General features: G+C 53.7%; 1 protein-coding gene across 3 annotated transcripts in view; it reads left to right on the top strand.

Annotated features, from left to right (window-relative positions):
* Positions 1-25,793, top strand: part of ABR (ABR activator of RhoGEF and GTPase) — a 180,536-nt gene that overhangs the window by 82,926 nt on the left and 71,817 nt on the right. For 2 of the 3 annotated variants that reach the window (XM_058560160.1, XM_058560161.1), the window contains exons 2-3: positions 759-943; positions 21,716-21,814. In XM_058560160.1, the coding sequence (XP_058416143.1) occupies positions 759-943; positions 21,716-21,814 (284 nt within the window). Of the gene's footprint in view, positions 1-758; positions 944-15,295; positions 15,924-21,715; positions 21,815-25,793 lie in introns of those variants that run through there. The other variant, XM_058560162.1, reaches the window with a different exon arrangement.

Genomic DNA, 25,793 nt, shown 5'->3' with positions numbered 1-25,793 from the left:
GTGGTGCCGGCAGCACCGAGGGGGCTCACAGCAGTTCGACTTCCCTGTGGCCTTTTCTTCCCTCCTTCTCCGAAGGAAGCCAGCATTGAAATTGTAGAAATAAGTGCCGGCCTCTGAGGAGTCTGCTGTTCAGCTGTGTCCCTGCCAGGCCTCGGCACCACCTTCTCGCCCACGCTCTGCCAGCCTTGGGCTCCTTCCTGCGTGAGGCCTTGTTCTGAGGGGTGAGGGCTCCCTCGGGTGCAGTTCTTCAACCCCCACCCCGAAACCTGCGCTGCCCCCCACCCAGGCATCGGGCTCAGTGTACAAATGGTACCCAAGGAGGACGGGCTCAGGAAGTGACATCTCTTGGCCCGCCCCCACCTCCTTATTCCCTATAAAAAGGAAAATGGTGACTCAGAGAGGCGAGTTGGAAGCATCCTGCCTCCTGCTCCTGCTGTTAATTTTTAGACTTGGAATCAGGCAGGAGGCAAAGGAAACAGCAGCTCCAGATAGGCGGCTGGCATGCGATTAAGCGGGTGGCAGCGGCAGAGCCTCTCCTCCCCGGCTCCCGGCAGCCCCTGAACCGCGGCGCCCCGTGCCTGTGGCGCTCCCCGGCCCCTCGCGTGGCCCGGGCCCCGTGCAGCCCTGCCTGGGCCGGGCCGTGGATGGTGCGGCCAGGGGCATGGCAGCCGGGGGCCGCCGCCGGCGCCCACCGCGGTACCGCTCCCTGGCGGCCCTCGTGGAGGACTCTCAGTGGCCTTTCTTGTTCCTTGTCTCAGACTTCAGCTACGGGGCGGACGACTACGACGGAGAGGGGAATGAGGAGCAGAAGGGTCCCCCGGAGGGCTCGGAGACCATGCCGTACATCGACGAGTCGCCCACCATGTCGCCCCAGCTCAGCGCCCGTAGCCAGGGCGGCGGGGACAGCATCTCCCCCACCCCACCCGAGGGGCTGGCACCTGGGGTAGGTACACCTGCTTTTCTTCCTAGGTTTGGGAAGGGGGGCTCTTGGGGAGGGCTGTAGGTAGACATGGATGTCTTGGGCCAGGGTCTGCTTGGGACGCTGCTGGGGGAAATTTGGACCTGGCTGTTCTTAGTGCCCTTGTCATCTGATCCCAGTCCTGGGCCCCTCTCAGACTAGGCTCCCGGCACCCCCTACCTGCTGCTCTCTCTGCCTCCCCTGCACCTGTCTCTGCCTCCTCTACCAGCCATCTGCTCCCCCTGCCTCCTGGACACCCTCACCTCCTCTTTTAGCCCCTCTCTAGCAGGGTGGGGCCTCGGGGAGGGAACAGGCTCTTCTCTCTGGGCCCAGGCTGGACAGTGGCTGCAGATGTGACCTGTGGGCTGTAAACGTACAGATGTCGGCTCAGCAAACCAAGGCTGCCCTTGGTGCTCACTGTGGAGCAGAATGAGCTGCTTCTGTAGTGTTCACTGAAGACCAGGGGCCCCGTCCAGCCTCCTCTGTTGACTCTGAGCCCTAATGATGTCCACCTCTCCTCTTGTCTACTGGTAGGGGCTCTGCTCCAAAGAGAAGCATCTTACAAGGAAAATTCAGTATGTGCTCTGCAACAGGCCAGGGGGATAGAAATGTGTGGAGGTTTGCAATCTTTGTAATTCATGCTGTTCCTGGCCACAAGGGCTGGCTCTGCCTGGGCCCAGCTTGTGCGCGCGTGTCTGAGACACATGAGCTGGTAAGACAGAGGGTTTCCTGGGGGCTGTTTTTCTGGAGTTGGGGAGAATCAAAGCTGTTTCTCTGTTTTGGGGGGCTTGGAGTTGACTGGTCCTGCTTGGTCGAGGGCTTGTCCAGGTATGTTTTATGGGGGTCCCCTTTCTTCCCTCTAATACCCCGAGGAGCAGTCGCTAAGATGCTGTGAGATACTACTGTTCCTTGCTTGCAGGGCCCAGCACCCCCACTCCAGCTGGGGGGCTGCCTGGACTCTGCTGTTTCTTGAGAACCCCCACTTCCTTCCCTGCTACCCTCCTTCGCCACCCCTCACCCCCTCCACAGAGCTCTCACCCCCCTTCACACACCAGGGTGGCTGTTATAGCCTTTGGCAACAAGGGCCTTGGCAACGGGCTTCCCACTTGGGGGAAGCCACATTGTTGCCATGGCGACAGAGGCCAAGGCAGAGCCTGGTGGCTGCCAGGCAGTGCAAGTTTGGGAAGAGATGGTGGGGGGCAGGTGGGAGGTGGAGCGACTGGGCGAGGGTGTTGGTAAGGCTCAGACCCCCCAGCCAGCCTCCTGGGGTGCTGCCCTGACATCCTAAGAAAGGGTGGCTATGAGAGACAGCCATCTTGGACATGCAGGGCAGGATTTTTGCTACTGATGGAGGAGAGGGTATTCTGGGACCTGAACTGAGGCCAACCAGAGGAAGCAAGAAAAAAACTCTTGCTTGCCATTTCTGCCTTTAGGTCTCTGGCCACAACAGGGCTCAGCGACCCCCTGGGGGACTCAGCTATGACCCCGCTGTGAGCAGGTGCAGGAAGATTCACTGTAGGACCCAACACGGGGCCAGGATGCTGGCTGAGCATTGAGAACGTGTGGCCAAATACAGCCGCTTGCTGAAGAGAAAAGTGTCTTTGCCATTTCTTTCTCCCTTCTCTGCCTTCATCCTTGCTCCCTGTCCTGTTTCCTTCCCTGGTCGCATGACCACCTTGCTGAAGTACTTGTCCATCGATTTTTAGATCCCCTCATAAAAGGTACTGTCCACTGCTTTCTCTGGTGAAACAGGTCGCAGGCATGACGAGGGGGTGCCCCCGCCTGGAGCTCTGAGGCTTCAGGGCAGGGACTGACTTCATTTTGTGGCTACCCATCTTGCTTGGTGGCTCATGAGGGAATAGCTTGGTTGAAGGACTTTGAAATCCAGAGATGCTACAGTGACAACTGACCAAAGTGCTTGGGAACCCCAGGACTGATTTTTACACCATTGGCTAGATGTCATGCAAGTTAGGGGTGGGGAGCATTTATCCAACTTGGGGAGCCTCGTGAAGACGGGGAGACTCCAGCCTGATGCATCCCTTGTCTGCCCACCTTCCCAGCTGGACTTGCATTTCTGCCCTTTCTGCCGTGTCACTGGCCCCATCTAGTGGACTCCACAAGTATTGCTGTTTACACTGGGGCGCTGGAGAGAGTTGCCACACCTCTTCCTGAGTACTTGGGAGTGTTTCGGTTATTAAAAAAAAAAATATGTCAAGGCTTCTGCTTCTTAGCTCTGTTGATTTGGCCAGGCAGGTCCCTCCCTGCCAGGCTTCCTGTTGTGGCCTTGGGAACCAAGGGGACTTTTGGACCAAATCACATGATTGTTCTAGATATTCAGACTTCTGGCCTCTGGCACCGGGGGCATTCCACACCCAAATACGCAGCCAACTTGTGCCTGGAAGCCTAAGGTTTGGTCTTTGGATTAGTCAGGGTTCTTCAGAGAAACAGAACCAATAGGATGCAGATTGATAGATAGATAGATAGATACATTTATTATAAGGAATTGGCTCACTTGATTATGGAGGCTAAGTCCCCAAAATCTGCGGTCAGCGGGCTGGACACCCAGGAGAGCTGATGTATAGATCCAGTCTGAGTCCGAAGGCCTGAGAACCAGCAGAGCCAATGGGGTAAGTTCCAGTCTGAAAGCCAGCAGGCTCGAGACCCAAGAAGAGTCGATGTTTCAGTCTGAGTCTGAAGGCTGGAAAAGACTCACATTCCAGCTCAACAGTCCGGCAGGAGGAGTTCTCTCTTACTCAGCCTTTTTGTTCTATTTGGGTCTTCAGTTGATTAGACGAGGCCCACCCACATTCACCCACATTCAGGAGGGCAAGCTGCTTTACTCAGTCAACTGATTCAAATTTTATTTATTTATTTATTTATTTTTTTGGTGAGGAAGATCAGCCCTGAGCTAACATCCATGCTAATCCTCCTCTTTTTGCTGAGGAAGACAGCTCTGAGCTAACATCTATTGCCAATCCTCCTCCTTTTGTTCCCCCAAAGCCCCAGTAGATAGCTGTATGTCATAGTGGCACATCCTTCTAGTTGCTGTATGTGGGACGCGGCCTCAGCATGGCCGGAGAAGTGGTGCATGGGTGTGCGCCCGGGATCCGAACCCGGGCCGCCAGTAGTGGAGCATGCGCACTTAACCGCCAAGCCACAGGGCCGGCCCAACTGATTCAAATGTTAGTCTCATCCAGAAACATCGCCACAGACACACCCAGAGTAATGTTTGGCCAATTGCCTGAGCACCTCTGGCCCAGTTGGGTTGACACATAAAGTTAACCATCACAGTCTGACTCTCCCAGCACCCCAGAGAATGGAGGGGACTTGAGCTTTGGATAGATGAGCCTGGGCTACTCTCTCGCTGTGAGATGGTGGATGAGCGTCATAACCCTCTGAGCCTCCGCTTCCTCATCTCTAAGGAGGACTAACCACCTGAGGGTGTGGAGAGGACCGACTGGGATAGCTCAGGTGAGGCCCGCAGTGTTGGGCCTGGCTCACTGTGGGTGCTCAGGCCTTGGTGAAGGGGCCCACAAGACTCTTCTTACCAGGTTTTAGAGGGGTGGGAGCCAAGAGCATTGCAAGTACCCGATCTGATGAGCATTTGCTGGACAACAACTCAGTCTGCTTTTGCAGCCTCCTTTTCTGGGTGGGATCTGTCCTGCCAGGTGAGGGTGCCCAAGTGAAGCAGGTCTCCGTGGTGTTGGCACGACACAGGCTCCTCACTCCCCAACACGACCCCTACAGCCTTGCCCTGCTGCTCTTGTCTCAGCTGTGCCCCAGCTGTGCAGCCCACCAAGTTATCAGGGTGAAACCTGAAGCCCTGCCCTGCGGACCCCTCACTCTCCCCCAGCCCAGGCTGAGCAGAGCTTTTGGCAGGGCCAGGGCCACAGACCACTGGTGGCTCAGTTCAGCCGAGAGTGCCTGGTTTCACCCTGGTAAGGAAGGGCAGGGACTCTCGATCTTAGCTGACAAGTCGGGGCACACGTTCCTCTGCCAGGACCATGGGCTTATAGAAAAGCTTGTTCCCCGTAAGCCATAGACTCCTGTCTCCCCTCTTAGAGGTGCAGTAAAAATGGGCCACAAGGCAGAGAGAAGATCTGGGTGCTGTCTCAGTGCTACCACTTTAGCTGTGTGACCTGAGGGATGTCCCTTGCCCTCTCTGAGCTCCAGTTTGCTGACCTAGAAAGTGAAGATACTGAGCATTTCCTCCCTCCCGACCTCACACAGCGATCGTGAGGCTTCCGTGAGATGGTGTTAGGCAGAGCACTTTGTAAATGGTCAAGTCTGTACACATGTTGGTGGGGACTGCTCAATGTCAAACTCATTGTGAGTTCCTCTGGTACCCAGAGGCAGGTCAAAGGGTGGCTAATAAAAGGCTGAATTGAGGAGTTCAGACTCCAACCAGCAGGAAAATCCAAATATAAGAGTGGGGAGAAGGTTGAAATGATCACCATTGTTCTCATCTTCCTCCCCCTCCCGCCCCTCCTCCCAGTCTTTTACGTGGGTTGTCTCATTGAATGCCCACCACAACCCTATGAGGTAGGTGCAATGACCGTCATTTTACAGTTGGGGAAACTGAAGCTCAGAGAGGTGACATAATTTGCCCAAGACCAGCCAGTGGGGCCAAAGATTTATTTAAACTCATGTCTTTCCGATGCCGGAGCCTGTGCGGTGCTGCCAGGTCTGCTCAGACATCACCTCCCTTGTGAAGCTTTGACAGCCCATCGTGAGCCCTTCGCAGTTTGGGAAGTGTGCACAGTTACCTGTGGGGCCTGTCTGCCCTTCGCAATCGGAAGCCCAGATCCCCAGTCATCTCCGTGGCCCCCATCAGCAGCTCCCAGGCACCTCGGGGTGCTCACCCAGTGTTTGTGAAATTGAACCAAGTATCACTGGGTGTCCAGGGAGGAGGGAGGGAGGGCAAATGCAGTGTAAGGGGATGAAGCTGCCCCCTCTTCCCTTCCTAAATCCCTTCTGAAGGCTTGGGGTTTGGGGTTTGAGGTTGCAAACAAGGAGGTTGCTTCTGGGTGAATGGAGAAGCCACGTGGAGAGCCAGGACCACCTGAGGTTGTGTCCCAGTCTGCTCCCTCCGGATGGTGTTCAAGGCCTGGGCTGGGTGGGTTAGCGGCTTCCACGGTCTTCATGCCTCTCGCGTGCTTCCAGCTGCTGGGGAATCAGAGACATACTCTCCTCGAGGTGCCAACCTCCTGTCTCAGCAGCCTTGCTCCTCGTTTCTCCCTCCCTGGATCTTTGGTGTCCGCTGCACAGAGGAGACTAACCACCTCCTCCTGTGTGCTGGGTGCCATGCTAGGAGCCCATAGGCGTCATTGCCGCCTGATTCCTCCAACCACTGGACGAGCCCCCCATTTTGTAGATGAAGAAACTAAGGCCCAGAAGGGTTCCTTGGCTTGTCTGAGTTGAGAAGTAGGTAAGCAGGAAGTAGGGAGACATGGTGCCCTGGTTGTAATCCTCTGCCCTCTCCACAGCTGGCCCTCCCTGTCCTCTCTGCCCTGTCCCCCCTCACACCTGGTTCAGATCTGGTCTTCCCTGATTAACCACACCTGGCTGACCTGAAGCATCCCCGTAGCTCTCACAGCCTGTCCCCATGCTCCTGCTCCCTGCTAGTGTGCTGGGCTCATAGTTCATTAATGTATTTCACATCTGCCAATAAGGCTACTTCCAAAGTAAAATTTGTTCAGTGATGGTTTGCTGATCTCCTGCAGATCCCAGGCCCTGTGGGTATGAGGGTGAGCCGACCAGACCCGTTCTCTGCCCTTGAGGGAGTCTTTGGGGGAGGAGCAGGGAGGCCGACTGACCCACATAATCACACCAACAGGTGTTAAATTGTCCCTGAAACAAGTGCTGTGTAAGCGCCTGACGGTGTCCTCACATTGAGGTGTTGGCCACACAGAGGTGAGCCGCCAGGGGACAGGGGATGATGGCCTCCAGGCTTTGTGCCCTGCGGGCGTGTAGGAGGGCAGGGCACGTCCACCAGCAGGCTGGCTCTTACCCTTGGACTCTGTTTTCCATCATCATCACCTGGTTTCTCCACTAGTGGGTGCTAGCGCGTTCTTTCCCAGAGATGATGCTCTTGTAGACCTTCCACCCGACCTTCCACCCTCAGGGCTAGGGACGGGTTGCTTCAATCTGGAGGGCCACACAGACCCCTCTTCTACCTGTGCAACAGAAGGGAGAGGAAGAACAGAAACACTTCCATAGCGCTTCCTAAATGCCAGGTACTGTTACAGCACTTTATAAATATTAACTCATTTAGGCCTCACCACAGCCTTGGAGGGAGACACCATTATGGCCCCATTTTACGGATGTGAAAACTAAGGTGCAAAGAGGTTACATAGCCCAGCTAAGGTCCCACAGCTGGTAGGCGGCCGGGTACTTGTCACTGCTGCCCTCTGCTACCTCTCTAGAACAGGAGCCTTAGGGCCCTTGTTTTACTTCTTTCTGCCTGTGTGACTTATGGCAACCTGTAGAATCTCGGTCCCCTCAGCTGTAAATGAGGATAAATACCTCCCATCTGGAATAGCTGCTTCGAGGACCAAATGCCACAACACCTGTGGAAAGGCCTAGGGCTGCACCACATGGAGGACCTGCTCCCGAGGTGACAGTTGAATGTGAATCTCTCCCAGGACGTGAACCCAGTTCTCTGTGAGCCCCCAGCTCTGGCTGCCCTCGGACCTTCCCACCCCTGCTCTAGTCCTGGCAGAGGTGGCCCAGCTCCCAGTGGCGCTCCTGCTGGGTAAGAACGGTGTCACTGGGGAGGATTCGGGGAAGAGAGAGGAGTTCTCTCTCTCTCCTTCCCACTTGCTGGGAAGGAGGTTGGAGTTGCCTTGGGCTATTTCCCACTCGGCCGTAATCTGCCCTCCCTTCTCCCTGGCCCCCACTGCGAGGGTGGTCCCCTTAAGCCCACCTTGCTGGACTCGGACCCACTACTGGGGGGTCGTGAGCTGAGGAAGGAGGGAGGTGCTGGGAAATAGAAATAATAGACTTGGCCCGCTGTGTCTGCCACAGGTAGATGCTCACCCCTCCTCTGGAGTGTGTCTAGAGCAGGGTGTGTGCTCTGGAAATGGCCAGATAATTCTTTGTTGTGGGAGCTTGTCCTGTGCATTCTAGGGTGTTTAGCAACATCCCTGGCCTCTACCCACTAGATGCCAGTAGCAAACCCCAGTTGTGATGACCAAAAATGTCTCCAACGTTGCCAGATGTCTCCTGGGGAACAAAATCACCCTCAGTTGAGAACCACTGGTCTAGAAGGAGGTTAGAAACGTGAGAGTCTGGAACAGTGGTTCTCGGGGGACATTTGGCATTTATTAAATGGGAAACGGTAGGTGCTCAGAAAAGGCTTAGTGAGTGGAAATGACCCCAGGAGGCTTATAGGGCAAGGGGAGGGGTCTCCCAGGGAGGATAAGTCGAGGCATTCAGGTTGGGTGGATGGTTCATGTGAAACCAGTTACGCAATGTAGGACCCTAGGGCTAAGGGGAAGGCAGCAGTCACAGGGTCCCGGCAGGACAGCGTGCTAGGGAGGGCGGCTGGGGCAGGAGTGGGAGGGGGACTGCTGACTCTACGCCCTTTTATACTCTGCATTTGAAGGTTGTGAAAGTATTACCCAATTAAAATTAAAGAAAATTATCTTGTGTTGCCCTGGAGGTCCAGGTGAGAATAGAGTTACCACGAGGTAAGGTTTGAGTAAATATTAAGAAGAATATTTCAAGTGTTAAAATTGTTTAGCAGTGGGACAGGTAATGTGCTTCCTGTCCTGGGAAGGATTCCAGCAGAGGCTTGTGACTGAAGATAGAGAGGAGATTCCTTCTTTGGTAGAACTGTGTGACTTTTGGGTTCCCTTTAGCCCTAGGAGCCCACATCGTGTGACCAGTTACCTTAGGAACCATCCACCCAACCTGAACCCCTTCATTTATCTTCTTGGGAGACCCTTTGCCTTGCTCTCTAAGCCTCCTGGGGTCATTTCCACTTAGTAAATATTTTCTGAGCATGCACTTTTTACAAGATATTGTGCTGTGTGGAATTAGCATGCACGGGGGTTGGCCCTCACCCCCCTATACACACACACACGCACACAGGCTCAATCCCTCTATTTCAACGCCCTCTGTGCAACAGCCTTGAGAGATGTACAGTGCCTCAAGGGAGGAGTCATGTGACCTCAGGTAGGGGAATCAGGGAGGGGAGCCTGTAGGAGGCAGCCTCAGAGAGTAGGTAGTATTCTGTCTGGGCGCTGGTCAGGAAGGACATTCTAGATAAAGGGGGCTGTGTAAGTTCCAGAATGTGGGAAGACCTCTGGAGGTTTGAAAAAAGGAGAATGGTCTGGTGTGGCTGGGGCACTGGGTTCATTGGAAGAGGTGGGAGGTAAAGCTGGGAGTGGACTGGGGCTCCCCGTTCTGTACTCCCCACCCTGCCACTGCCAAAGAAGAGGAGAATAGCTGGTGCCTACTGAGAGCTGGACACATGCCAGGCACTGCCCTGTGTGTGCTAGTCCTCACTGCAACCCTGGAGTTGGTGCTATAATTACCCCCATGTTATGGATGAGGAAACTGAGGCCCAGGGGCTTTGAATGACTTGCCCAGGGTCCCACAGCAGGCAAGAGGCAGAGTGAGGATTCAGATCCAGAATCCAGGGGAGTTTTTTTTTGTTTTTGTTTTTGTTTATTTGTTTATTTGTTTTATTATACAATAGTGTCATGTACTGGCTTATAGCCAACACTGCTTTATGTAATTGAACTCCATATATGTTTATTGGAGTGACTTCTGCTACAACAGAGAAAGGAAAGGCAGAGGGAGGAGCACGGGTATCAGGAAGATGATGAATCTGACTCCATCTGTGGCTGCAGCCAGGTCTGCCTGCCCCTGGCACTGGTCCCTTGGGGTCAGTTCTTATTGTCCCAGAGTCTGCTGACCTCCAGAAAATCTGGAGGTGGGGCTTAAGCTTCTGCCAAGAAAGTTGGGATGGCCAGGGATATGCAAAGAAGAAGGAGAAGGGGCTTCAAGCCGAGGACAAGGCCTGGAGGTGAGAATGTGCCAGGCCCTTTCAGGGGACAGCGAGCAACAGAGGTAGTTGAGTCATCAGCAGGGGCCCCACTGCCCTTGTTTGGGCTGACTTGGTGGCTTCCTGCTGGGCACAGAGTGAGCAATGTTCTAGAAAGAGTAATCTGATGTCAGATGAGGGATGCATTTAAGAATGGTCACGTTACTCTGCTTAAAACCCTTCAGTGCCTTCCCTTGGTCCTTATGGTACAATCCAACCCTCAGCAATGCTGTCAAGACGCTGCCTGACCTGACCACTTGATCCCAGCCTACCTTTGCAGCCTCATTACCAACCCCCAGTTAGAATATGACCTCCACCAGGGGGCTTTGTCAGTTTTGTTTGCTTATTGCAAACTCTAGTGCCTTGAACTGAGCCTGGCACATAGCAGATGCTCAATAAATATTGGTTGAAGGAAGGAATGAATGGACACTTGCCACCCAGGCTGAACTCATCTCATTATTCCCCACACAGTCCTGTCTGCCCCCAAGCCCCTACTGGCATGGCTAACCTCTTTTCATTTTTAGGTATGAGTTTTAATGTCACCTCCAGAGAGCCCTCTGTGACTCCCCTTTGCTGCATCAGATGCTCCTGTCTTGTGCCCCCAGAGCTCACTGCTTTCCTAATCGTAGCACTTACCACACTTCTTTTTTTGACTTCTTTCTTTTCCCCGATTACATCACTGAAAGTTCTACTTTTATAGAAATATATAATATAGAAAGTGAAAGTCTCTTTAAGTCCCATCTTACAGAGAAAACTTCTGTTAAGAGTTAGTTGTGTGTTTCTTCTTCTTTTTCCATGTGAGGTATTATATATATATATTTTTAAGTGGGATCATACTCTTGGTACTGTTATGCAGTTTGCTCTTGTTATTTTACTTAATCAGTCTTGGACATCTTGCATATCAGTAATCAAAGATGTACCTCATTCTTCCTCATGACTGCAGTATTTCATTTTATGGATGTACCACAGTTCACCTAATCAGTCCCCTTCTGATAGACATCTGGGCTGTTTCCTGTCTTAAACATCATTGCATTGAACATCTTTGTACATATCTTTGTGCTCTTGTAGAAATGTTTTTGCAGAAAAAATCCTTAACGTGGAGTTAGTGAGTCAGAGGGTGTGAACATTTAAAATCACAATAGCTATTTCCATGTTATCCTTTCTGGAAGAGTTGTACCTCAGCCCCATGGTTCTGAGACTGACCCCTCCCCTGGCACTGCCGTGGCTCACAGCGGTCCACAATGGTCAGCTCTGTGGAGGTGGATGTTGTGTCCGGTTTGTAGCTCATTCTGAATGCTGGCGCAGTGCCTGGTGCACAGCAGGCAGTTAGTAAATACTCGTCGATTGAGTGGAGACTGAGGATGGAGAATGCGTGTGAGAGAAAGCTATTGGGTTTGGAGAGAGTAAACTATCGGTGGCTCTGAGAGTGTGGACTTGGCGAGTGTCAGAAATCTCAGTCTGTGCCCCTGGCACATGGGGGAGTCCATGCCCCTCACCCCGCTCCGTGTGGTTCCTGCCCCCTTCTCCAAGTTCACCGCCTGCCCCTTTTCTCTGCTGTCCTCCAGCTGTGCTTCCTGGGGTTCCTTACAAAACGTTTTCCTTTCCAGCCTTGCTGCCTTTTGCCTGGAAACCCTTCCCTGTTTCAAGATGCTGCTCAGAAACCTCTCTCCTGTGGCGTTTTTCTTTCAGCAGGGGTTGGTGCCTTTGTCTTGTCCCCACTGTGTTGCTCAGTGAGAACACTGCCTCACTGGTGCATACGTCCTTCACCCCCTGTACGTTGAGAGCACCCTAACTACAAGAGCTGTGTCTCCCAGATTTGTGTGTCTGTAATGGCAGGCCTTCTCTGAGTATGAATGAACGAACAAAAGAACACATAGGTGGACAGGCAAGATCAGGAGTCAAAATGGAATATTTTTGTGGTTGTGTAGGTGTGAGCTGCTGCAAACTGGTGGCTTTGGAAAAGGAAAAGAAGGAAGAACCAAAAAGACTTGGTAAAAGGGATGTGGGGCCTGAGGGAAGGAAGAGTCACAAGATGGTGGCCCCGCCAACAGAAGTGGAGACGCCAGAAGGGGAAGCTGGGTTCGGGAGGGGGAGAGTCATTTGGTCTGGATAAGTGGAGTTGAGGGGCTGTTGATGGAGATTCAGCTGACAGCGCAGATGTTGCGCTTGGAGCTGAGCAAGAAGCTGGAGCTGCCAATGGTGATGGGCTGCCATTGGCCTAGAAGTGAGAAGGGATGAGTTCTCCCCAGGTAGAGAGCAGAGGGCTGAGGCCTGGGTCCTGAATAGGTGACTCCACATTTACAGGGGGCAGGAGAAAGAAGGGCCAGCCTAAACCAGAGTGGTCAGAAGCAGCAGCACGGTCACGGAGGCTGAGTGGTTTGAGAACGTCCAGACTGCAGAGGCCGAGGAGTAGAGAGTGAGGCCTCTGACTTTAGAATAAGGCAGTTTAGGGACCTTTGGAGCAGGTTGCTTCTCTGGGGAGGAGGATCAGGAGCCAGGCTGAAGCAGGCGGAGTGGGGAGGATGCAGGGAGGAAGCTCAGGTCCAGGGCTGGCTCAGGGCATTTGTAGGGGAAAGGGAGGGAGCATCATTGGGACCTGTGAGTCACTTCCCCTCCAGGGGTTGGACTGATGGCCTCTGAGTGGAGTCTGTGTGCCCAGTGGAGATGGAAGGGCATTCTAGTTACTCACTGGAATTGCCAGCCAACTGGGCTGGTGTGGAGTAGAGATGCCTTGGATGTTTGGAGAGCAGCTTCTGAGAGGTTTCAGGGTTTGGGGAAGAAGTAGGTGTCATTCCTGCCATGCTGGGTAGGGGTGTGGGCAATGGAGATGCGGATACTCTAGGAGACTTCTAAGGCCACCTCATGCTCCCTTGGGAGGGAGAAGGGACACAGGAGGGGCCCTTGGGCTTTTAGGCCCTTCTCCCATGTTGCCTGCTTGTCTGACCGGTAGGGGCAGCCCATGCCATGCACCTGGAGCCTGAGGGGCAGGAGACAGAAACTGTGGCACAGAGCCCTGGGCTGGCACACTTGTGCTGCAGAATGCCAGGCCTCGTTGTTCCCAAGCCCTGGGAACAGCCTTGCCCGCCCAGACCAAATGAGGAATTGTGGCTGAAAGGGCCCTTCAGATGTGCCCCGGCTATTTATAACCCAGCCAGGGCGGGGACAGGGAAAAACCAGGGACTGAGAGAGAGGGCGGGGTGGGGGTGCCTCTGTGGAACCTGTCAGCCCTGAGGCCCCGGAGAGCCTACCCCAAATGCCTTGGTCTGTATTTTAGCTTTGGTGGCAGGGAGGAGCCTGTCACTGGTGAGGACAAGTTCTCTGCTCTAACAGAGTGGCAGGAGCCCCATCTAGAACCCAGAGCTTCCACAGACTTTTTTGGGGAGTTGCAATAAGAAACCATGTCCGTTTTGCTTTTCCCTCTCCTCTCCTCCCCAGCCCTCTACTGAGCTTAGAGGCTCAGCCAAGGGCCCTGTTCTCAGCCGAGGTGCCCAGTGGAAAGGAGAGGCGATGATACCAGGTGGGCCCAGGATGGTGCACAGTTGACCCTCCTTTAGAGCTCATTTCCAAATCAGTTCCAATGAATTTGACTTGTCCCCTTATGGCCATACAGTTGCCACCTGACAGGGGATGTGACATGTACACAAAGAGGCCAGTGGTAGACACACGTGATGGACGGTGCAGACACTGCCTCAGAGCCACATTGGCTGGTCCTCGCAACTGTGTATGGGAGAGAGAATTGTGAGCTAGAAACATCAGGAAGATTTCGAGGGAATCCCTGACTGGAGACATGGTTGGGGGGCTGGTGGGAGATTAGGGGGTTGGCTTGAGTGGGGCTGAGCTTCAGGGCTCACCACCCAGAATCCTGAGTTTTTACCAGATTTACCTGGTTGTTGGCTCCTCTTATACAGGCTTACAAAGATGAGTGGCGGGTTGGTAGTGTGTGAAGCTGAATTTGATTCTAAGATGCCAGGTCCAATGAGGAAATGGGACAGAGGGGATATTCAGGGAACCCCTTCATCCCCCTCCCCCACACAACTTCCAACCTTCCCTCAAAGAAACAACCAGCTGCAAGAAGGCAGCAACCTTGTCTGTGGGCCTAGCTCAGTGCACAGATGTTTCATTTAGATTGCACCTTGTTTTTTTAAAGAAAGGAATTTATCTGCCATCATTTTAAATTTGAGAGCTGTCACCTAAGAATCCAGATTTCCAGCTTCTCCTGAACAACCGGAGATGGGGCAACCTTGAGCCTGCATTGCCTCTGGCAGCCATCAGCTGGAGCTGAGTGGCGGTTTCCCAGTTCACCCAGTTCCTACCTGGCTCCCTTCACTGGTTGATCTCACCTGCACCCTCATGGGTGCCGGAGTTTGCAACCTTTGCCCCAGGTGTTGTGTTGTAAAAGAGCTGTTTCTGTGTGCTGCCCCAAACTCCTCCCCCAGGAGAGTGGTTTGATGTACTCTCTGATGGGGCTGGGGCACCAGAAGGTGCACTTCACCTTCTGGAGGGATTTAGCTTCTGTAACCTTGAAGAAGCCAAGGGAAGCAGGCTGAAGTGGGCAGGGCTGGTGATGTGCCCTGTCTTGGGTTATGTGTACCCTGTGGGACTGGCTCTATTGGGCGAGGCCCCTCTTGAGGGAAAAGAGCCCCAAGGAGGTGGTATTGCTAATCTCAGCAGCATCTGTGAGTAAGAGGCGTGGCATCTCCGGCGTCGGAGGTGGCCCCTTTGCAGACCCTGGCTGGCAGTGGTGCTTCCGCCGTGGTGAGGCAGGTCAGGCCTCTTGTGCACAAAGCCTTCTTCCCTCAACCATGGTAGGGATGGAAACTATGGTTTCTCACCAGTCCTTGGCCTCCCCTCCGCCAAGGTGTCAGATCCTGAGGCAGAGATGAGAAGGGGACCCAAGGTGACACTGAGGTTGCCCCGCGACCTCTGCGAGGCTGTGCGGGCAGCTGCTCCTCGCTCCTCCCCCTGCCTGCCCGCCTGGCTCCGGTGAGGGGCCGTAAATAAAGCCTGTCTCTGGGAAGCAGACCTCCCCCTGCGCCCGGCCCGTCTGCGGCCTCCTCGCCCCGCCTCCGCGCTCCAGAAGCCTCCGCCAGCTTGCTGGCCCGGTGACCACAGAGGGGGAACGGCTCCACCTCACCAGTCAAGTCCTGCATTTCCTGTGTATTAATAGCAAACGCGAAGCTCGGAGTCCAGAAAGGGCGGGATTTGTGGGCCAGCGGCGGTGGGGCGCCCGGCCCAGCTCGGGAGCGGCGGCCGAGGGAGCGCGGGCCCCGCCTGCGCCCGCCGGGCCAGCGCGCACGGCAGGAAGGGCCGCGGCGGCCGCGCAGGGGCGCCTCCTTCTGCTCGGCCGGCGCCCGCTCTCCAGTGACAGCCCTGAAATCGCGGCGGAGGCGGAGGAGGCGGCGGCGGAGCCCCCGCCGAGAGGCGGCTGAGGCCGGCGGGGCTGCCCGGGAGGACCCGCTTCCCCTTTCTCAGGGCGGGGACGCGCGCGAGGCGGGCCCGCAGCCCCGGCGCTCAGGAGGGCTGGGAAGCGGCGGCAGGAAAAGGTTCATAATGGAGCCTTTCATCGGGAGCCGGTGGCCAGGTGCCAGGACTGACTCTGGGGAGGCCGGCATGCTGGTTTAGGCCTGCCCTGCACACTCTTCCCCTCCCTGCCTGCCTGCCTCCCTCCCGGGCGGCGGCGGCAACGGCTGCTGTTGCTGTTGCTGTTGCTGCTGCTGCTGCTGCTGCTGCTGCTGCGTGGACCCTGCTTCCTGTTTGCCCTCCGCGGCTCCGGCTGCCATGGAAGAGGAAGAGGAGGCAATAGGCTTTTTGGACAAGGTTCTGGAGGATGAAGATGTGTTTCTTCTGGAGGAGTGCGAGCTGGGAACTCCGACCAGCCCCGGCTCAGGGTCCCCCTTCTTGGTGGCTGTGAAGGTGGGAATGTGACACGCCCTGGATGCTTGTCGGGGGAGGGGGCAGGGCTAGCAGCTCTCCACTGCCGAACCTGTGTGCTGGCAGAAATGGCTGATTTGTACGCAAACGTCATGGCTGAGTGGAAGCACCTCACTCAGTCTGAGAGGGGCTGGCACACGCCTGCGAGGGGGCGCGAGGGGCTGTGCTCCCAGGCAGCTGTTCTAAGGGAGAGAGGCAGTGCCTGCCTCCTCCCCCTGGACCAGTTGTCCTCAGGGGGAGTGGCTGCTGGCTTTCCCCAGGCCAGCTGTGCTGGGGGCTTTCTCTGGTAGTGACATGAGTCACCTGGGGGGCACGTCAGTGGTGTGAGCCTGCTGCCCCAGAGGAGCTGGCTGATTTGAAACCAGGAGGCCATAATTTGTCATTTCCATGGCAACCGTAGGATAAGTGCACTTATAAAGTTCAGGCCACCGGAGCCACTCTTTTGCGAGCAAGGAGACTTGGTACATCTGGGCAATCTAGGGCAAGAGAGCATCTGGAGAGCTCAAGAGCCAGAGGTCACTGAGCTTCCTTGAAGGAAAAGAATTGGATCAGCTGAAGATGGGGAGGTAACAGCTGGCTTTGAGGCAGGAGCCAGGTGGGTAGGCACTGTTCCCAAGGTGGGCAGAGGCAGGAAGCATCTGCTGGACCCCAGCCCACCCTCTTTGGGGCTGTGGGCATTCTCAGCCCCTGTCTTGTCATAGAAGTTGCCTTGAAAGCAGAGCCGGAGGGGAGCAGTTATATCAATCCCCTTCCCTTCTCTTCTCCCCAGGGGTAGGGCTCCCCCTTGAAACCACACCAGCGCTGCCTGAGGCAGGACACACCACACCAGTCTTCCTTTCTGTCACCTTTCTAAGGGCTCTAACCTCAGCCGCTTGCTCATCTCCTTTCTGCTCTGTGGCTAGAAGGGAGGGCTGGTGAGAAGGTATGGCAGGGAGTTTGCAGACTGCAAGCCAAGCTGCCTAACAGAGAGCACCCATCTGGGGGCCCCGGGCCTGTCTGCCCAGGCAACACTGCACCCCAGAGGGCGTGGTGCACAGAGCATTGCTGTGGGTGGGAGGCTGTCACTGAGCCTTTCTGGGCCTCTTTGTCCCTCCCTAAGATAGGGATCACAACCCTGCCTCGCCCACATTACAGTGCTGTTCTGAGGAGGAGATTTTAAAGGAGGTAAAAATAGACCACAGACCCACGGTAGAGGGCTGATATGTGGAGTCTGGGTGGAGCAGTAGCCGTAGGCCAGGGTGTGAAGAGAGGAGCTGTAATGGGAGGCTGCCAGTGGCTGGTGTCCCACCCCTGGTTCTCTCATCTGGTGCTAGCTCGGAGCACTGGGGGTAAGTCAGGTCTCTCAATGGGCCCACGAAGTCCCCTGCACTTAGGGCGTGACCAGCCTCCCCACCAGGAACAGAAAGGGAAAAAGTCTGGTTGTGAACCAAGAGCACCGGCTAGGAGCTTAGTAGTGTGTGAGATGGGAGGTATGTGGATCTTCTCTGAGAAACCCTCCCCAGCACAGATGGGGTCCTGCTCATATGCTGCCTTGTGGGTCTAACCTTATTCTGGGCTCTGGCTTATACCTTGGTCTTAGCCCATGTTTCATTTTGCTGGGAACTCTAGGCATCTGCGTCCTCTAGTACATCCTATTCTCCTCGAGGGCAAGGGCACGTTGTATTCATTGCTGAATGCTGCGTGGTACTTGGTGTGTGGCTGGTGCGCAGTGAATCTGTGGTATCGATGAGGCTTGATGGGGCCTGCAAAGGGTGTACCTGTACCCGGCCTTGTTCCATCTCAGAGATGTTCTAAGGAGGCAGCACATGGATGTCCAGGGGTCCTGGGCTCACATCACACCTAAAAATGCCCCTTCTCCCAGATCCCTGTGAGCGCCTGCATGCAGTGTTCCCCTCTACCTTGCTGCCTCAGTGTTCCTTTACTTGTCTCCAGCATGGGGGAAGGGGCCTTTCCTGAGTGTTGGGGAATTCCAGGCCCCCTGTCTCATCCCGAACACCTTTAGGATGCCCTCCTCCTCTACCAGGCTTGGCCATCTATAGAAGGAGAAGACAAGCAGAGTGGCTGCAGAGAGCTGGGAAGAAAGCTCATTGATTCATTCAACAAACACTGTCAGGTTGTATTCTATTCAAAGCACTCTGCCTGCCACTGGGGAGGAGACACAGTTCAGGGCCAGGGGGCAAGTACACAGATAATAGGAATGTAGTGAGAAAGCAGTCAGGGCCTTGAGAAGAATTTTGATAAAAGGGTACTAAACTCAGAGGAGGAGAGACTACTTCTCACTGAGTCAGGGCTGGACTGGGGTGCATGTGTGTGCATGTGTGTGGTCAAGGGGTATCTCTGGAGGGTGCGCTCCTGTCCTGGGCCGCAGACGGTCTTGGTACAGTCTTGCACGGTGGACTCTTCTCGGCAGCTGGTAGGAATCCAAGACAGTTCTGTCTTTGCTATTACTTTACTTCAGGAGTACTTACTTTAAACAGTAGTTGTGTCCCTCAGCATGTGTCCAAATGCCGGTCCTACAAATCAGTCCTGTTTTCAGTGTAATTTCTGAGATGCTGCACCTTCTTGGGGGACAGATGTGAAGATGGCAGTGGTTTTCTCCAGAGCTAGGGCTGGAGCTTGCTGCGTCCTTCCACACAGACTTCCCTTTGAGGAGTTAATGATCTATAAACTAATAATAATTCAAATACTGATAGCAACATCACCTCCCATCTGTAAAGTGTTGTATTCTTTCCAAAAATCTTTCATACAATCCTATCCAAAGGTACACGGGGCTGATGGAGGCCTTGCTATATAAAAGCTGCTATTTAAAGGAACTCATTTGTCAGGAATAAAATCCCTTTGTAACGCAGATTAACCTTTCAGGTGTTATTCTGTGCCAGTTTTTAATGGATCATCTGAAATGCCTATATTTCTGTTTCGCGTGCCCAGGTCTCTTCTCCCTCCATGGGCGGTAATGCCCATGCCCACGTCCCCCACTTGGGTGTTTCCCGAAGTGCAGGCCACATATGTGATGATTTGAGAAGTGATTTTAGGTTGCACCTGGTATATATTTTGCACTTGAACAGTTATGTATATATTTTAATGTATACTGGAAAAAATACGATTTGCACATCTTATGATTTCAAGTGTAATGCTTGGGAGAAGGCTGTGCTTTTAAGAAGTCCGTTGTTAAGAACCACATTAAGTAAGTAATAGTGCAGTGGTGTGTAAGTGTGACAAAGCTGCAAGGGTAGCGTCTGAGCAAGTGAATGGAAACACTGCTGGACCTGCCTGAAGCTTCATTCAGCAGGGATCCTGGAATACGGGGATCCACCCTTGAGGAGAGCGGGAGCTGGAACTTCAGCTTCATCCCTCAGCAGTTGCCCCTGTCCTCGCTGCTGTAAATTCTGGTCAGGAAATAGCTGAAAGAGGCCTCCCTGGTGCCTGGAGCTAAGGAGATGAGAGAATGGCTGGATGTGCCTGCGTTGTCTCAGCTCGGAGAGGGGCCAGCTGCCTTGAGGCTGATGCTTGGCATGAGCACAGCCCCTCGACCCAGTGGATCTACTCTCAGCAGATCCGGCTGGGTGCTCCTTGCAAACTGGTGTGGCCCATGGGCTGAATGCTGCGTGTGGCCTAAGGCTCTGAATCACAGGTGGCCCTGCCTGTTCAGTCCTCACTGTTGTCTTCGGGGAGGTCAAGGCTCCTGGACAGATCGTGTCTTGGCCTAGAACCAAACCTTTGGAGGCTCTACGTAACCTCTAAACTCTGTAGAAGACCAGGCCAGGGCTGGCTAAGCCTTCCTTGTAGATATTATCCCTACCAGATTGACTTGACCTCTTGGATTTGGGGGCCTGAAGCTGACAGACTTTCAGCCTAGCAGATTGTGTAAAATGCTGGGGATAGACAAGCCCACCGTGTCTGCATTTCATAAGCTCCGCTTGGGAAGGGAGTGGGGACTGTGTCACTCAGAAGGCGGCTCCCCTGTGCCGAGGGACTGGCAAGCAGCATGGCATGGGCAGTGGGGACCCTGAACTCTTTAGAGAACTCACCCGGGGATTCTGGGCATGTGGCACCACCTCTGGAGGGCTCTTTGGAGGCAGAGGCTGTCTCCCTCAGTGTATTCCCAGTGTCTGGCACATAGTGGGGAATGGATGAATGCTGAGCCTGGTGTTTTATGAGACAAGAAGAGCCTCCCACGGTTGAAGAAACAATTGTGAATTTCCAGATAATTCTAAACCAGGAACATGTGGGGTCTGAGAGAAGCAAAGAAAAGATGGAAGAGGTTTTTGGTGGTAGCTGAGCAACAGGCCCCCTCTTGGTAAAATGCGTGCAATTTAATTTCACATCCTTAAGCTCTCTGTCACCTCCACCCCTATGCCAGCCAAAACTTCAAGTGAATGTGGCCCAGAGTGAGGACTCTTGGTGGGTGACTGTTGCCTTTTGGGGAGCTCTTTCAAGACTGGACTCTTAGGAGAGGGTCTTGGGAAACTCTTAGGAGAGGGCTTGCTGAAGTGGACTGTCACAGAGTCTGCTCATGCCAAGGTGGATGAAGGCTTGGCAGGGGCTGCAAATCACCAGGTCTTTACTCCGCTCTTAGTCCAACCAGCTCTACAGTTAAGCTCACAATGTACCCCAAGTAACTTCCTTTAGAGGATGTTTGCTAGGCCCTCAGGCAAATCCTTGGTTGGCAGGGAACAGAAGGGGAGTGGGGCGCAGTAGGGGACCGCTGGCCCCCAACATGGAGGGCGAGTTCCCATTTGCCAGGCTTGGGAAGCAGCAGGGTTTGTGTGATGTACAGGGAGGCCGCCTCAGTTCTGACCTCAGACCCTCAACCTCGGGGAGCCAGGGCCACAGGCCCTGCTCCAAGCTCTGATCTTATTCCTCAGAGGGTGTGATGCCTGCCTGCAGTGCCGATAGCTCCAGGCAGCTGGCAGTTTCCACTCTCTGCCTCAGGGGGATAATGGCAACACCTTCCAGATTGTGGGATTCCAGTGAGTTAATCCATGGAAAGCACTTAGAACAGCGCCTGGTACTTGTGAAGGCATCAATAAATGACTGTTGTCCTTCCCTGAAGCTTGGCGTCCATACTGGTTTCCTGTTGCTGCTGAAACAAGTTACCACACATTTAGTGGCTTAAAACAACACAAATTTATTCTCTGACACACAAGTCTAAAAGAGTCAACAAGGCTGCATTCCTTCTGGAATCTCTAAGGGAGAGAATCCGTTTCCATGCTTTTTCCAGCTCCGAGAGGCCCCCTGTATTCCTTGGATCATGGCCCCATACTCTTGTCTTCAAAGCTAGCAGTGTAGCATCTTCCAATCTTGCAGTCAATCCCCCCCTCCCTACTGGGGTCACATTGCCTGTCTTCTGACTCTGACCCTCTTCCTCCCTCCTATGCCTCCATGTGACCAGGCCCTGCCCCAGTCTTGACTCTGATTTCCCTTCTTAACTGTCTGTCTCCCCCACTAAACTGCCCCCCACACATGAGGCCAGGTCCTTTGTTATCTTGCTCACTGTTACAAGCTTGAGTTGATGGATGGATGGATGGACGTCAAATAAGAAAATGTGGGGAAAAGGATGGGAGAGAAACGAAGCAAGACGTTAGCTGTAGGATATGGGTGATTGTTTTTCCTTTTATATTTCTGTATTTTCCAGATTTTCTTTAATAAGTACATTTGGCTTTTATCCCCTATGAAAGTGTTAGTTAAAGAAGAGAAAAAGGCAAGAAGACAGGCCACTCAGGACTTTGGCTCCTTTCTCATCAGCTGTTGGCTTTTCATTTGCCTTCGTACAGGTGGAAGCAGGAAAGGGCCTGGAGATGAGGAAGCTGGTTCTCTCGGGGTTCCTGGCCAGCGAAGAGATCTACATTAACCAGCTGGAAGCCCTGCTGCTGGTGAGTATATGCCCTGGGGCCTTCTGATCTCCCTGTCAGACAGTGTCATGCTCTAAAATTGCTTTTGGAGTTGGAGAGGAAGGAGAACCTGGAACAGTCTTTCCCTCTGGGCAGTCAGTGGTACGGCTCTGCTTACAGCTTAGCATTGGGCAGCTGGAGTCATTTCCAGAAAGGACCTGTGCCTCTCAGCCCTGACCCTCCATTACCTGCCCTGGGAAAGGCAAGAGAGGGAGGATAACCAGGCTGGGGATAGCAAACACCCCCGTTGCCCATGGCCACGGTGGCACAGGCTTTACTAATCGATCACAGTGCTCTGTCCAGGTGGAGACCTAGCCTCACCTCCACACTGTGGGCAGTCTCTGCCAGTCAATCGAGTTGAGACCTCTTTGTCGTTCTTCCTGGTCTCAGTCCTTCCTTCTCCCTGAACAGTGAACCGTTCATGCCATCCTGAGGCCCTGTGGGAGGAACTGGGTGAAGGGCTATCTGTGTCTCTCTGAGAAGCACCATAGCTCTGAGGCATTAGACGACCGCAGCCTTCTGAAGGTGCCTTGGTTTCCTCTCCAAGATGGAGGCATTGTTGTGAGACTCAGACTGGGAGGGGACTGTTAAAATGTTTTCCAGCGGTGAAAGTACTACACAGATGTAAGATGTTTTTGCCTTTGAAGAAAGTGCTTATTAGATGCATCTGAATATTATGCAGAGCGATTGTGGCATGTGAAGTTCTTTCTCCTGGGTGTTTGCAGTGTTAGACATAAGATAATATCAGAAAAAGGAGGAATAAGAAATGTAGATGTGATCAGTAGAAACTCATTCTTATAAGGATTGTAAGATACACATTTATGTACTTGCTGTGGTGTGAGATGTTGTCACCCAGTGTCCCATGGCACTTGGCGTTTATTACCCAAGGAAAAACTATCGAAACCTGCAGATACTTTACAATACACTGGGCTGAGTTTGTGGTAGATCTCTCCAGGAGTTTATTGGTATACACAGGGATGTTTTTCAAGTGAGGGACAGTGTGGCAGGTAGATAAGGACTCCAGTGTGGGGCCAGAACTAAGGTAAGACTTGACTCTGCCATTAATAGTAGACATACTGTTTTTCAAACTGTGCATATTGACCCATTAGTGGGTTATAAAAACAGCATAGTGGGTTGCACCAGCATTTTAAAACAAATGAGGAAGAAAATATTTGTGTGCATCACACATAGTAAGAATCAGTACTGTTTCAGGAAACTTTTGGTATGTTGTGTGTATATGTATATATGTGTGTGTACTGGGTCCCGTTATTTCTTACATGCGTTGTGGATTTGAAAACCACTGGCTTTGGGCAAGCCAGGCATAACCTCCTTGAACTCCTCTGAAGAGTTTCCTCCTCTGAAGATGAGAATAATGCCGTTACCTTCTCTCTCTCCTTCATGGGGTTGAGAAGATCAGGTGATCCTCTTTGGGATCTAGTACAGTGCCAGATACTTAGGCACTCAAATACTAGCTGAAGGAAGGACAAGCAGACAACCAGTCAGAGACATGTGAAATCCACTTTATAAACTATGAAGTGCTGTACCAAAATAAGGGGGCGTCGTCGTCATTACTAGAAGGAGGCATATTTGAAAGGAGTTCAAAGAAAGGAGCCACACTGCCCAGCGTTGAATCCCCGCTTGACTGCTCACTGGCTCTAGACCTTCAGCAGATTCGTGAACCTTTGTGCCTCGTTGTTGCCACCTGCAAACCAGGTGTGCTGCTATTAGTGCTCTCTTCATGGGTTGTTGTGAGGACTAAGTGAGTTTGTGTGTGATGCTCTTAGAACAGAGCCTCAGTGTTACCCGACACGATTATCTTCCCCAGTGCAGGGAGAGAATGCAGGTTAGGGCCTGTTTGTTTCTGCAGACACGCCCTTTCCCTGAAGGAAGGGGAGGCACATGCCACTCTTAGATTCCAACTTGCATTCTTGTCCGTCATTGGTCCTAATTTGAGTTTCCGTTTGTCTGGGCAAAGATAACGACAGATTCAGGGGTCAAGACGCTCCCTCCTTGCCTGGCAAAAGCTGTGAGGCTGGGGCCCCAGTCCTGAGGTGACCCAGGACCAGTGCTTCCTCTCCCCGCAGCTTGTCCATCCCAGGCCCCTGGCTGGTTCTTTCTTGAGCAGAGGCATGACTGAGGGAGGGACGGGACTAGCTAGGAGGCCTGGTCTGTGGCTGGAGGGCCCCAGGAAGAGGGGGCAGGACCCTCCACAGCCACAGCCTTAGCGATCAGGAATCAAGCCCTCCTCGTCTCCTCCTTGAGCTGGGGGCCCTTCCCTCCTAGCTATCGCAGAGCTAAGCCCCTTGCTTTTTGGGGTGATCTGACAAAGGAACTCAGAGAAGAAAATCTCTCCTCTGCTCCCTCCCCCTCCCACTCCCAGATCTCCTTCTCATCGCCCCACCCCCACTCTCATTCCCACAGCTCTGCTCCCAGCGTGTTTGACTGTTCTCAGCTTAAAACTTCCTGATATGCAAATGGCTGGGTGTGTGTACCTAAGACTGTGTACACCACAGGCACAGACAGGGACGCCACACAGGAGCCTCTGTTCCTGCCCCCTGGGTTGCTGGCTGGGGCAAGGTTTGGTAATCTTCTAGAACCCTCCAGGTTCCTGATGGGCTCAGATTACGAGTGAAGTGGGTCTGGGAGCCTGAGCTGAGGTGGTGGGGTGGAAGAAGGGAGACAAACCAAATGCATGTAATTCTGCATCTCCCGAAACGCACGTATTCTGCATCTCCCCGACTGTGGGAACTGCGGGTACTGCGTCAGGCCTGCAGCACCTCCCATCACTGGGCCACAACTGGCCCTCCTCTCTTCCTCTCTTAGACTCGCATTCTGGGTTCCTTATCTGTAAAATAGGTTAAGGACGCCTTCCTTCCTGGGTTCCTGGAGGAGGAGTAACCGATGTTATACGTTAGGAGCCTCCAGGCCTTCTGGGATAGGAGATGGAGGAAGTGGGCAGATTTCTTTCCCCTGTCTCCAACGGCAAGTTGCTGGAGGACAGAGCAAACAAATGGCTGTGTGAAGTCCCACTGTGAGTTAGAGCCCGCCTGGCCCATCTTCCTAAGAAGCACTTCATGGGAAATTGAGAGCCAGGGTTGACTCTGAGGTCACTCAGGGATCCTCTCTAAGGATCAGTTTCTCCCTGATAAAATGGAGAGCCACTGCCCTTGCCCTCCGCAGCAGGATTCTGGGAGGAGGAAGGAAGGAAGGGATGGTGTGCTGGCCCTTTGGCAGAAGAGCAGTGCTGGATCACGGCTCAGTGCTGGGCTGCCTTTGCCTTTCAGCCATCTGTCCATCCCTCTCAACTCAAGGCCTTTATTCGGGGCTTCACCAGATAAAAGTAACTGCATTCAGCGGTCTCCGGTCAGCCAAGGGCACACACCGTGCACTTTTCCCTCCTCCCAAGTGAAATCAGGGATGAGACCAAAGGTCCCCAAGCTTGTCCTGAGAACCGCCTGATGCCCGAGGGCAGGCCCTGTACATGTGACCCGCCACTGGTGAGCGCAGTCTCTTCCCCTTTTGTGGACAGGGTGGGCCGTTAGGAGGAAGCAGGGCCGTTGTCTTGTCTTTGCGTAGGCGGCAGATGAGTGCTTTCCCAGCAGCTTCTGGGAAATGCTGACCCCTTTGCCTTCTAAGGACTGTCCCCTCCATATGTCCTTTATCCCCCTCAGTGGGGGTCCCACCATGGCAGGGACAGGGATTAGAGGTTCTGGGACTCTGTGGTGACTTGTCCATCCATTGGATCCTGGGTAGAGGTAAAAAGGGTAAACTGTGACAGTGATCCTGAGGGCCACCTCTGTATCCTCCATGGAGTGTTGGGAGCCATGGAGCTGAGTGTGGCTGCCCACCTGGGGTTGGGAGAACAGTGTTCCCTTTCTCCTGGCTCCTGGTTCCTTCTGTTTCCCTGCCTGGCATGCCTCCACAGGCCCCACCCCTCCACCTGCTCAGATCTTCCCAACCC

This window comes from Diceros bicornis, chromosome 18 (assembly GCF_020826845.1).
Source record: "Diceros bicornis minor isolate mBicDic1 chromosome 18, mDicBic1.mat.cur, whole genome shotgun sequence".
NCBI lineage: Eukaryota > Metazoa > Chordata > Mammalia > Perissodactyla > Rhinocerotidae > Diceros > Diceros bicornis.
This window is presented reverse-complemented; position numbering and strand designations above follow the sequence as displayed.